Genomic DNA, 14,198 nt, shown 5'->3' on the forward strand with positions numbered 1-14,198 from the left:
TTCCTGGAACAGAGAAGGACCAGATTAAAGGTGAGAAAAATTATAGGGTAGGAATAGTAATCTTTATCCCCATAAGCAAAGTTGTCTATAATCAAAGGGAATCAGTTTAAGTCAGGAGTAAGAGGTTTGGAGGGAATATAAATGTTTTTTTTCTACCAAGATAATGGAGACAAGTAAACTCATAACATTTCAGAAGTTACTAGATGAGCACTGGAGGAGTTAAATGAGTCAAATGCAGGTAAATTTAAGTATTTGATGGTTTAATAAAAACAGAAATGTTGGAAGAACTGGGCAGAACTCTCAGCATCCACAGGAGGCAAAAGAAATAATAACCAACATTTCAGGCCTGAGCCCTTCATCAAAGCATGAGCAAAAAAGCAGCAGGTGCCTGAATAAAAAGGCTGGGGGAGGGGCACAGACAAAAAGTGATAATTGGACATGAGAGGAAAGGTTAAAAATTGATCGGCAAATACGGTGGCTCTGTGAATGCAGAGCTGAGGAAAGGAGACATAAAGGGAGAGTGAGAGTGAGTGCTAGAAGAAAGGAGATATAGGGTAGGGAAATTGAGAGAGGCATTTGTGGGGAGGGGGTAAAACAGAAAACCGAAACCAGAAAAGTTGATGTTAATGCCATCTGGTTGGAGGGTGCCCAGATGGAATAGGAGGAGCTGTTCTTCCAATTTTCAGTCTGGCAGTGCATGAGACCATGGGGAGGAATGTCGGCATGCAGATTGGGATTGGAGCAGGGAATTAAAATAGGTTGTTACTGGGATATCCGCATTATTGAGTGGATCAGAGCCGAGGCACTCAGTGAAGTGATCTCCCAGTAGGTGTCCAGAATCAGCAATGTTGGAGATCTCAATGTTATAAATGGCTGAAGGACATAATTCTGTCCTAACTACTCCATGACTCTGTCTCCCAAAATTTATTTTGAAGACCCATCCCTGCCAAAAATATAAAGTTGGAAAATTATATTTCCCCTTTGCATATTCAGTTGTTCATTAAACTATTGTAATTCACACATTTACCTGTAATATGTGTTGTTCCCTGGCTCTTGCCAGGGTATAATGAAGCCTCCTCTGACATGAACGTTGATGTGATCAAGCGGTGTTGCCATATTAATATACTTGCGTCTTTCGAGAACTTTTTTACCCTTTAGAAGACAAGTATTACAAATGAAGATCATTATTTGGATATTGTTGTCATTAACAATTGTCCTGAATAACATTAATATTCTGTCTTCTGAACAAATGACAAGAATGAAAACTAGATCTTTCAATGTCTTGGTTATTCACAAATACCTTTGCTTGGTGGATAGGTTTAAACAAACTGGCATCGTAAAATTAAAACAGCTAACAAATCCCAGTCAGGATTATATTCATGAAAAAATACCAAGGCATATGGTTATGGTCAATAGCTGTGGTCAAATTATAGAACTGTTGGCCCTTCTTTCCATACACCAACTGCTCTTACCCATTTATTGTTCTATTATTATAAGATACTTTCATTAAATGGCAGTAAAATTGATGGGTGGCAATCATTCAAGGTTTTGTAATAACTTGTGCACATTTGATTTTTCAATTGGCAGTTCCCAGGTTTAGCACCCTTTGTTCTCAGCACTGGGATAGAGTCCAACACAGAATATTGGCAGAAAATTAAACTGGTTCGAATAGTTTTAAGAAGCATAAAACTGCCCAGAATTTAGAGTGGTCAGGTACCATGTAATGCTGAAATGGAGATGATCAAGAAAACAGAATTACTATCAACAATTAATACAATGAGGCTGGAAGAAGAGCTTCATAGCTCCAATACATAATCATATTTAAATACATGTTAACAAATTAATTTAAAAAATCAACAATATACAAATTAAAATGAAGACATCAATGTGTTAGCAGCAGTCTCGTCATTGTCTGCAATACATTATACAGTTAATAGGCAAAAGGAAATACCATTTAGAAAGCTGATGCCATGATGATCAGTGATGGTCCAAGAAAAACAAAGGAAGTTTAAAAGACCTTTAAATGAGTCGCTGTAATGGCAGCAGGAGGGAGGGAGGAAGAGGAGTGGGAGGGAGGATGCAGTGCTCCCGCAGGGTCTAGCCAACCAGTCAGCTGCTGTCAGCACTACACCGGCTTTGAATGGCCTGTTGACGGAGCCAAGGGTGGTTTTATTTGAGATCCCGTGACTTCAGGGTCTGCGCCCAAGATTGTGGCGCCTATTAATCAGCAGCAGCCATGAGGGGCAGCAGACTCCAGGAAAGTGAGGGACTGGAGAAGGGCACCAGAAAGCGATGAATTAAATCTCTGGTGAAGCCACACTGAGAAAATTGTGTTCAGTTCTGGTCACCTCTTTACAGGAATAATGTGAAAGCTATGGAGGGGGGTGGAGAGGAGATTTTCTGGAGTGGAAAATAAGTCTTATGGGGAAAGTTAGCAGAGCTAGGACTTCTTTGAAGAAGGAGGAGAGGTGACCTAAGAGAGGTCTACAAAATTGAGAGGCATAAAGTAGTCAGCCATCACCTTTTTCCCAGGGTGGGAGTAGTAAACACTTGAGGACATCAGTACAAATTAAAGGGAGGTGGTGAAGGCAGGAACAATAGGGGCATTGAAGAAACTGTTAGACAGGTAACATGGATGAAACAAAAGTAGAGGGTTATGATGTTGGGGGGGGTTATATTTTTTTAAGCTATCTATATGTGTGTGTGTGTGTATGTATATATATATATATACATTATATATATATATATATATATACATTATATATATAAAATATAGACCAGTACAACATGGGCTGAAGGGCCTGTACTGTGCTGTAATATTCTATGTTCTAAAAGGGGATTATTGAAAATGGGTGCACAGACTCAATGGGCTGAAAGGGCTGTTTCCCCTCTGTACAACTCTTGACTCCATGACATATTAATGCAACTAATATTAATGATTACAAGTTAAACCTGCATGCAATCTAGCAAAGGGTGAACAGACATTACAACTAACAAGCTATCCCTCTTATTAAAATTTAGACATAAAGCACAGTATCAGGCCCTTTCAGCGCATGTGCTCGTGCTGCCCAGTCATACCTAATTGATCTACAACCCTGGTACATTTTGGAGGGTGGGAGGAAACTGGAGCCCTGGCAAAATCCTACCCTAGCATGGGGAGAACATACAAACTTTTTACAGACAGCGTGGGATTCAAATCCCAATTGTTGGCACTGTAAAAGGGTTGTGCTAACTGTGCCGCCCCTCAAATCTATTGCTCAGCTTTACCACGACCTACACAATTTCCCCATGTTACTTTAAATGTTTAATTCTGAATAGAATAGACTACAAATGATTTTATTTTCATTTTAGACACCATATAATCCACTGAATGAAACTCTTGTAAATTTACAAACAAATTCCAAGCCAAAAATGTCTATCTTGCCTACAAGCAATGAATTTTGGTGTATTTATCTGTAATTCTCTGTAATATTACTCAGATATGGTTGATTTTAAATATTTTTATGGAAAAATATATTTTCCTTTGACAATGCACAAGGGAATAAAGGTAATATTTCAGATTTTAAAATCTGATTGGCAGTCACTTTTTGAAAATGGGAAAATACAATTCCTGGAAAATAGCTTCACAACTCAGAATTTACAAGATAGGCCATTTTTACAAAGAGGAATGCTCTGTTATCTCATCTTATGGAGAGGATGCAATAACTTGTAGCCCAGTGACTGAAGGTCAGCATGTTCCTATCGTTCATTCTTCCAGGTCTATTCTTGGAAGGCAAGTGCTAAAATGGTCCTATCGACTTGACCAAACATTTTAAAAAAAAAAGACAATTTGATAAACTACCAATTAAATTAGTCAGAGTTCAAAAAATGATTTTATTGAATTTTTTTAAATAAATTTCTGCATCAATATTGAGCTAGGTTTAAAGGCCTTAAATTATTAATTTTTTTTTACAAGCAAAATTATGATGTATGCCACATTCAAACCACCAGCCAGAATCTATTTTTGGTTTCATTGCACAGCATTACCTTCCAATAGATTGATTCCATTCCCATCCTGATCATAATTGCCTTCATTATTGTGACAGTTTATCTTCCAGATTGAAAGAACAACACATTTTTGCATAATTTGTAGATTGCATAATATAATTTAGTGTTTTATTGGCAAAATTCCTCTAAATTTTATTCTATATCCATTACCAGACATTAAGTAACTTACTGTGAACCAGTCATACCAACGGGAGTCAGGGATGTAAGCCCGTACAGTGGTTACCCCCTGAAACAGAGGAGTATGGTTGTGAAATATTATGTGCTTACTATACATAATTTATAAAAAGTAAACTTGTAAGTGTACAATAAAACAAATCTAAATTACTACCTCTTCCAATGCAGGTGTAATCATCAGTGCTGCACCCCAAAGGAATTGCCGATCAATGTCCCATGTTGTTCTATCATCATAAAACCTTATTAAGTAGACAAAATGCTATAATTATGACAAAACTCTATAATTATGGCAAAAATTAAGCAACTTTTAAATCAGTGGGGACTGCATTCTTTTACATAGACCTACTCGTGAAGTAGAGGTCTTACAACTGTTCTGCCATCACGATGAGCTTCAAACAGCAATGTATATAGAAATGGCAATAATTTGTAACGTGTTTCAAGAATAGCCCTTGATATATTTTGGAATGTCTCATTCCAGGCCACAGGATCATGTCTCTGAAAAATGAAAAAAAATAACAGCAACTAAATTAGGAGGTAAAGTTGTAGTCATGCAGTTAACATTTTATCTCTCCTACATAACTTGTTTTACCTGTCTTGTTTATTTTTACAATCCTTGGGGTTGTTAAATATCATTCTCCAAGATGTCCTGCATAGCCATTTGGTGTGACCTTTGATTTGACAGATTCAACATTTGTTGCAGAAGCAAATTTACAATTGGATTATCAAATTAGATTGGTAGCGTGATTTGAAATATGTGTATTCTGGAGGTTTTCACTTGTTTTCCATATCTTTTAGACAAGAGCTGTAAAAGATGGAAATAGTACAACTGCCCAAGAATAATGTTTATAGCTTTTTACAATTTTCAATGTTCAGTAGTTCAGGGAGACTTTGTAGGGTCTTATTATGCCTATATTTGGGGTATACAGTGATAACAGACAATGTGTTAAAATGGGACATCCTGATGCATTTCAGAACTAGATTCAAGGTTAGTGTTTCCCCCACTGTATAAGACAGCTGAATGAACCTGGCACCAGAAAAATTATGCTGCCTTTGTTCTGTACAAACTGTACCTTTGCATTTCGGTCCTATGTTCACTTGTTTTATATATAGTGTGACAGATTGTGTTGAGTTTGTATTGTATATAGATATATTTTTGGGAGATAAATTGGGACAGTTTTTTTTAGTGTAGGTCACATACAAACACTTAAAACAGATCTTATTTAAAATATTGGAGCACTGCTCATGCTAGACAGTCTGGTGCCAAGACCCTTTGCAATAGCTTTGGAAACTTAACTAATGGATTGTCGTTTACCAAAAAGCAACAGATGAAGGAACTCATTGGAGCCGCAGGCTGACTGGAGTGGAACTTGCTGTTCTTGGAGGGTCATGTGGTTTTGCAAGCAGAGAGAGAGTAAAACAGGCTTTCTCTCAGGAAGGGAGAGAAAGAGGGAATTAAATTCTACAGTTTTACAGTCAGCAACAACAGCTGGAACAGGACAAGCTGACAAGCTTGTGGAAAAACCCCATTTGGAAGACAGATTGTGAGTGCTTAGCCCTTATGGTTCATGCAAGAGGAGAGGACTGGCTGCCTAATGTTTCACTTGAAATAAGAGAAACAGAAAGAAACTCTGTGGTGACCTGAAAGAAAGAGGTTTTATCATCTGGAAATCACTGATGGGGCAAGTTTCTTTGGAAAGACATTGAAGTGGCTGGTTACAAGGAATCAGTTGTGGATGTCCAGCTCTCTGAAAATCAACAAGAACCTTCCTAGCACCAAAGCCTGGGGAACTTTATAAATGTTAAATTCTGTGCACAGTATAAGAATTGCCTGCAACCAGTAAACTTGGAGGAATGAGAAGTGAGATTGGACTGTGAATCAAAGAACTTTTCTGAACTTGCACACACATTACATAGATGTGCACTTAGAATTAGAAGGGGGTAAAGTTAGGTTAGTTAATAGTAAAATAGGTTAGTGTGATTCTGTTTTCATGTTTCAAGATAATTAAAAGCAACTTTTGTTTAAGTAACCATTTGTCTTGGTGCATATCTATTGCTGCTGGGTTTTGGGGTCCTCTGGGTTCGTAATGATAGGATGTCAATCAGGACTGCTTGTAAAATCAACTTTCTCACTACAGCTTGGTTCATGTGGCAGTAAACTTCAACTTGACTTAAACGTAACGAGACATTCAGCCTCATTTTCCAACCAAACAATATGAACAGCACCACGTCTCTGCACAAATGGTGTCAATGATCCCGCACCATCTTTAACCTGGGGTAGAATCTGAGAAATTATTTATCGTAAATACTGGGGAATATCAGCAAGTTGGAACTTCTCCCATTGCACTCTTTGGGAAGTCCAACAGCAAATGGTCTTAACGTCTATAATGCCGAGTCATTTTGGACTAGCATTTGTGGATATCCTGGACTTGGTGCCAGTGAAATGATGGTACACTGAAAGTTCTGTTCATTACGTTAAGCATGTCACGCCAATCTTGCTGGGTTTTCCCCAGATTGCAAATGAATCAATAAACCTCTCCCTGGAGCAGCATCAGATGTGCAGGGTACTCTGGTTTAACATCTATATACATCAATTTCAATAACATTGAAAAAAGAGCCATTTGAATAAGATGCTTCTACTATCATTTTCATCATTTGGAACTAGTTTAGTGATTTATTTATGAAGATTTTTAAAAAAAATCCAATCTACTCTTCTCAAGCCATTTGATTTATTCAGATTCACAATCACTTGAACTTTTGTGAACTTGTTATTAGTCAAATTAAAAGCACATTACACTTTTTAGTTAAATCTTGCTTTAGAATTTCTCATTGTTTATCAGTATGGAGAATTTAGCTGGAAGGCCGTATGTTTGTGCATCTTTCATCTTTCAAGAGCTGGAGCTATGTCATTAACAGAACATTCATTCATCGAAGTAAATTATTTTTACTGACAAGGCCAACAGAGAGGGCAGTAAACAAATTTCTGGATTGTTTCTTGAAGGTTGTGCTCAAATTACTCATGTTCTTTTACTATTTGGTTTGGAATTACAAAGGTCCATGATTGGCATTCGATTGAGCTAAAAATCTTTGTCTTCTGAGGAAGGAAATAGATGCTGTATTAGATGTCCTCTGCAATTTTGTTAGATTTAAGATAGAAACAAATCGTTGTCACTAAATGCATCATATTATTCATTTAAAATTACCCATTCGGGGGAAAGATCATTAATCTCTGTATACAAGGGCAGCACAACTTTTACCAAACTAGCTGCTGGAGTTTTAATCCAGCACTGTCAGTCAGGAGTTTGAAGGTTCTTCCCAAGCCTGTGTGGGTTGCCTCCAACTCTTCAATTGGGTGTAATTGGGCACCACGGGCTTGTAGGCCAAAAAGGCCTATTACCGTGCTGTATGTCTAAATTTAAAATATCACTTTTGAAACAAGAGAGAAGTTTCTCTGAAGTTGCATCATGTGACTTATAAAAGGATTAGGAGTCTAGTTGAAGGGAAATGTTCCAAGTTTATTGATAATTTTAAGATGTGGCATCTTGCACATGAATTAACATAGCTAAAAGGGCTGGCACCATTTTGTAAGAGGTTTCTGCACGATAACCTAACTTGAACCTGCAGACGAACTTGAATACAGCAAATGTGGGATCTAGGAGCATAATACCATTTTAGGTTATAACTATTTGAAATATGTCCACCTGACTGGTATGACATCTTCCACATGGGATTGACCTGGATACCCAGCAAAGGCCAGGTTTAAATTTCATTGAATCAGAAGTATTTGTCTAATACATGCAAAAAATTCTAGGCTATAGTGGTTCCAGCATTCCAAACGCTGGAACAATTCCCAAGCCAGTACACTTGATGGTCAAGGACAACATTTGATGCATCTTAAATAGATAATTGTACTTTAATTTCTATTTTGGCATTGTCAGTGCCCACTAAGTGCAGTGTCTATGGAATGTAGACTTTAGCAAATGAGGAGGGCAACTTAGTTCTAAATATTAATTACCTGTTTTCTATTTTATTGTCAGATTGCAATGGTAAACTAGTAGTATGGAGTCATAAAACTGACATCTGCTATTCTCTAGAGCAATTTGGCAACCAACTAGAATTGGCCAATTCAAAACTTGCAGCTGGGTGTATAAGAATGGAGGGTTTTCAAAGACACAGATGGTTTCAGCCCAATATGCAATGTCCACAGAGACCATTACAGAGCATGGTCTTGGTGAGTAGTGTTGCTTTAAATTAAAGTATTATGTTTAGACAAGTGGCAAGGCAAGCAATATGACAGAGCTGTGGTTCAAGGGATCCATGGTGGCAGCTTCTGTAAAAATGTTGTGGATTGAGGAACTTTGGTTCAGAATTGATGTTTGAGTTCCACTCCCTCCTTTTCCCCACATCAGGTAAGAGATGGAGTAGAGCAATTTGCCATGACACTTTATTTCAAGAGACACTATCACCCTTTCAGGTCTGCAGAATTGTTGGCAGGGGCTGGTGAGTGAGTTTAAGAGAGGAAGATACAAATAAAGTTTGAAGGGCCTCATCAATCTTGCTGGGTTTTCCCCAGATTGCAAATGAATCAATAAACCTCTCCCTGGAGCAGCATCAGATGTGCAGGGTACTCTAGTTTAACATGTATATACATCAATTTCAATAACATTGAAAAAAGAGCCATTTGAATAAGATGCTTCTACTATCATTTTCATCAATTGGAACTAGTTTAGTGATTTATTTATGAAGATTTTTTTAAAAATTCCAATCTACTCTTCTCAAGCCATTTGATTTATTCAGATTCTTAATTATTTATTAATGTAACTCATCAATCCATCAGGTAATACCTGGGGAGTAAACACCAATGGTGCAGAGGGCCTTCAAACTGGAGAGAAAAAGTTTATATGGAAGAGTGTAGCTTGGGGTTAGTTTTCCAAAACTGTAGGCATGACTACTGAAGGTTATGTCGCCTGAGTTAGGAAATCTCTTCAGTGCTGCAAAGAAACTTGGTGGCATAGGCAGAGCCAATTATTGTAGCCCTTGTGCATGCTAATAACAGTTAATGTTGGATGTCAATGAAAGCCACATGCAAAATGACACTTGGTTAATAAGATGAGAGACTTGAACATGTGGCCCAAAGATGGCTGTGGGAGAATTATGTTTCAATTCATGGAAGAACACTGGAAAAAGTGGAAACTGATTTGGGGGATGACTATTCAATCAGGCTAGAACCAGTAGCAGAGCGAATGGAATAATTTGAACTAAATGTTTGGAGTAGGGGTTAACCATTCAAGATTGAGATGATGAGAAATTTCTAATTCTAAATATCTGAAGCTACAAACTCTAAGCATTTGTACCCCACTCTGCAACTATATCCTTTACTTTCTTATTGGAAGACCACAATCAGTACGAACTAGAAACAACATCTCCTCTTCACTGATTATCAACACAGGTGCACCCCATGGATGTGTGCTTAGCCCACTGCTCCATTCATTATACACCCATGACTGTGTGGCCAGGCACAATTCCAATGCTATCTACAAGTTTGCAGATGACACCACAGTTGTCAGCAGAATCACAAATGGCAATGAGGAAACATACAGGAGGGAGATAAATCAGCTCATTGAATGGAGTAACGACAATAACCTTGCTCAGTGTAAGCAAAACCAAGGAAGATGTTATGAACTTCAAGAGTAAGTCAGGGGAACATGACCCAGACACTATCAAGGGCCCAATAGTAGAGAGGATCAAGAATTTCCAATTCCTGTGTGTGAACATCTCCAAGGATCTCTCCTGGAGCCTTCATGTTGATGCAATCACAAAGAAGGCTCGCCAGTGGCTAAACATTGTAAGGTGTCTGAGAATTGGTATGTCACTGTATACGCTCAAACTTCTACAGGTGTACTGTGGAGACCATTCTGGCTAGGTGGATCACTTCCTGGAATGAAAGTGCCAACTATCAGGACAAGAATAAACTCCAGAGGGTTGTTAACTAGGTCTGCGACATCACAGGCACCACATTACTTCTCATAATGTGGTTAGGTCAGGATTTAGAACCAGAAACAAAATGGTGATTTATTTACAAGGACTTTGTGTTTACATAGCACAAGAGTTGGTGAACCAGTATCCTACTTCCAGAACCCAGTGCCCGTCCTGGATCTCAGCTGTACTCAGTATGAAATTTTATTTGTTTTTGTGACTGCAAAGGTTTCCTCCTACAGTTCAAAGGTATTCTGGTCAGTTAATTGGCTGTTGTATGCTTCCTTTTTCTGTTAAGTAACAAAAGAATTAATGGGATATTGGTAGGCTATGAAATTGAAAAGCTGTCAGGTTATAGGGAAATTAGAAGGAGGAATGGAATCCTGGGGATGATCAGGTTGCAGTTGGCATGGGCTGAAAGGCCTCTGTATTGTAACTATTCAAGACTAGATGATTTGTTGCATATGGAATGGATATCCATAGATATATGCTGCAGGAGAAAGCCAAATTTAACATTTCTTTCAATCACAGCTTGTCCCACCTTTGTTGAAATTGTTAACATTACATTCAAATGATTATGTTGAAGAAGTGCAAAACATTTTCTACAATTAATTAGTTCCTTCAGTACACTGTATTCTTGGATGTCTTTCTGTATCTCAATAGAAGGGACAAAAAGCTTCAAAGGCCTTTTTATTTGCACAAATTTCTCTGAATTGTGTTGACTATCTTTATATTTTTTACTTAATTAAATTGGTGGTTTATAAGAGAAGTATGAGGCAATAATGGCTTTTGTGTTATTTCTTAATAAAACTCATAGATCATTGGATGATTTTATTTTTAATCAGAGGCTTAAAAACTGATGATGTTGAATTGCTGCCTGTCATACAACAAATTATAAAATTACCCTCCCTTTTTAACTATCACTCATTTTTTTTAAATTTGGTGACTCATTTATTATTTTTATTTTTAATATCCTGTTTATGGAATTGAAGGCAATTTGTTAGCTTTAGCATTGACCAAAGATTGAAGATTTGGAATGCATGCATCTTATCTGAATGGGGAAAGTGTTTTCAGTGGGTTATCTAAATGGGTTGGATCACAGTGACGGCACATGTAAGATAGGGAGGTGTACAGCTACGTGCATACTAAGAGGATGCTTCCCTCTGTGGATAATCTAGTGTTACCAGATCAGAATACACAGTTGTCCATTCTCTGTGAGAAGACGGAACCTCCTCTGAGAGGATTAGAAATCTTTGAAATCCTCTCTGCCCTGAAGGAGGAAATAATTAATATATGTAAGGCAGTAGGGGTGGAGGGGCGAGAGTGGGAAGTATCACTGGGGCCAAAAATGGATCAGCCAGAGAAATCCACTTTGAGGGGCTTATTAGCTTATTTCAGTTCCTCATTTTGGGATTTTTTTCTTCTTCATTATTTGTAATTATGACATTGCATATCTAGAAGATATCTCTGCTGCCTTAGCCTACACATTTAAAAATAAAAGTGTGTTAATCCATTAAAAATTTCCAAGCAAGATTTTTTTAAAAATTCCTAAACCTGCTTGATTGTGAGGCCCAACACTCCCTCCTGAAACAAGTAGGTGTCCATTTTTCAATGAATTAAATGATGCATTTAAAGTTATGGAACGCTTTAGTTTTTAGTATTAAAGGAAATGTTTACATTTTTAAATTGATTTTCGTTTTGAAAATCATTTTTGTCTAGTTTGATGGAAAAAGTGCTTCGGTTTAAAAGTTACCTTCTGCAATACTGGAAAAAGAACATGGATATCAGTAACTTTCTTTAAAGCATACAAATGGAATGAATTCAGTAATTCTACTTCAAGACACAATAGGAGTTTTGTGTGAAATTTGAAAGTTAGCTCAAAAATAGTTGGACTAGTTCCAAGTTGTTCATTGTGGTGTTAACTTTAAACTTCAAAGACATTCCAAAAGCATTGTTCAGTCTTTGTGAAAAGTCAATATTGCTAACTAAAGAAATTGTGATACAAGGATCAGAATATGGACACAGCAAAAGTGAGTGCTGAAGTCCTAAACTGCAGTTAAAAACAAAGTGCTGGTGGTTGGCTAAAGCACTGTTCATTTTTCAAGCCTTAATGGTAAACTCTGGCAGAAATATTTGAGATCTTGTGATGCTCCCAACCTAATTGTTTCTTTTACCAAAGTAGCAGAGTGTTCTAGTCCTTTCTACTTTCCGCTTATGGTGACCAACAGATGACTTACAATATGCCCAATTCCATTGTGATTCCGAGAATAGGGATAAAATGCTCCAAGCTGCATCCATCGAAGGCAGAGTTCATAGGTGGAGTCCTTGAAAAAGCCACATATGTCTGCTCCTGTCTATAAGTCAATGAAATATATATTATTGCACTTGAAATTACCAATAAGAAAATAGCTTCTGTGCTGTAATTTTTTTTTAAAAAGTGGACTTACGTAAGAAATTCCAAATAGACTGAACTCCATCATTCCTATAATAGAAAACTTTTTAAAATTATACATGATAAAGCTTGATGCCAAGAAACAATCAGAAACTTTTGATAATTATTACATTTAACCTCCAGATCCAAGCTCCATTTAAGCCATGCTCCAGGTCTTGTGACCCACTTCCATTTTATGCAACAAACAAATTCTTTCTTAATTCTCCTCTATTCCTCATATCCATGATTTCCCGGCAAAATTCCATCAACCACTAAAATTCTGGAGCACCTCTCTGTGGAACTTCAGAAGTTCCAACATCCATCTTTTAGTCATTTCTTTCCCACTATCAAGAGACCCAGACAGTCCTTCCTGGAGTAGCAGTGACATGCCTGTAAACTTGCAATTCAATGCTTTAAATGTGGTTATGACAATGTATCTTTTATACCATGGAGAAAACAAAGATGTTCTGGGCTGTATTTGCATCTCACACTTCCAGCATTGTTTATTCTCTTTCCTCTGCCCCTATTCATCTCCCTCTTTTACACTTTTTTCCAGTCAGAGGAAATATTATCAGCAAATAGTCAAAATCAGGTCTTGGAAAGAATCGAGAGCATATTTGTCATCGGCATTCTCTTGCTCTCCGCACAAGCATAGATATTCCCTCTTCCTTGCAACTTAAAGCAAACTTTTTTTCTAATTTTTCCAGTTCTTTTGAAAGGTCAATAAATAGAAATGTTAGCTGGTTTTCCTGATCAAGTCTAGCATTTTGTATTTGATTGCAAATTATTTGTCAGTGGTCACTGCACGTCAACTTTTTTAAATTATACATCGTCTCTGGTGCCTCACATCTGGGTGTCATAATTCATGAGTTGGATTGGGAAAGAAGCATTTTTCACTTTACTCATGCTGTTATGTCATTAAATGGGTCTCTTGTATTTCAATTTAACATCTTATCCAAAGCATTATGGCAGTTCAGCTCCATGGGTTCCTTAAATGTTGGGCTAAAACAGGTTCATTTGTTAGAATTGTTCCACAAAAAGTGGTTTTAATGCTGAAGAACCTCCCATTCCAGCAACATCTACTTCACAACTACCTGTTTCACTAAAAGGAGGAAAAAAAAACAGTAAGGATTTGGCTTGGACTTCATAGTGGATAAACTAGCATTGCCAGTCTTGCAGTTGAGTGCTTCAGGATCAGATGAAGAGAGACTGAAAAGGCACCAGGGAATATTACAGAACTAAATTTGCAGTGTTTGAAATGCAGAGGAATATCGTCAGAATTTTGGATCAGATTCAAATGCAATGCCAAAGCAGAAATCTTGTTAATTCTGATCATAGGAGGAATCAATGATAGAGTTGTGAGTTTTCAGTTCATCTGCAAGTGCATGTTGGAGCAAACCCACAGCAGAGCAAGTTGAAGAAAACAGTTAAGGATTAAAGCTGAGTGTTTTCATTTGTCAGAAATTGTTGTATGTAAACAATATTCTTCAGGAATTGAAGATAGCAGGCATTAATACAAATGAGAATCAGTGTTCAGATATCAACTGTTTATGTGGAATCTGTTAGCTGTCTG

At 37.4% G+C, this 14,198-nt stretch overlaps 1 protein-coding gene across 5 annotated transcripts in view; it reads right to left on the reverse strand.

The window, feature by feature from the left end:
- Positions 1 to 14,198, reverse strand: part of si (sucrase-isomaltase) — a 244,673-nt gene that overhangs the window by 12,189 nt on the left and 218,286 nt on the right. For all 5 annotated transcript variants that reach the window (XM_069896806.1, XM_069896805.1, XM_069896810.1 and 2 more), the window contains 6 exons: positions 12,642 to 12,676; positions 12,432 to 12,548; positions 4,568 to 4,716; positions 4,376 to 4,460; positions 4,217 to 4,273; positions 1,028 to 1,152 (listed from right to left, as the gene is read on the reverse strand). In XM_069896806.1, coding sequence (XP_069752907.1) covers positions 1,028 to 1,152; positions 4,217 to 4,273; positions 4,376 to 4,460; positions 4,568 to 4,716; positions 12,432 to 12,548; positions 12,642 to 12,676 — 568 coding nt within the window. The remainder of the gene's footprint in view (positions 1 to 1,027; positions 1,153 to 4,216; positions 4,274 to 4,375; positions 4,461 to 4,567; positions 4,717 to 12,431; positions 12,549 to 12,641; positions 12,677 to 14,198) is intronic.

The sequence above is a fragment of the Narcine bancroftii genome, chromosome 9, assembly GCF_036971445.1.
Source record: "Narcine bancroftii isolate sNarBan1 chromosome 9, sNarBan1.hap1, whole genome shotgun sequence".
NCBI classification, from domain to species: domain Eukaryota; kingdom Metazoa; phylum Chordata; class Chondrichthyes; order Torpediniformes; family Narcinidae; genus Narcine; species Narcine bancroftii.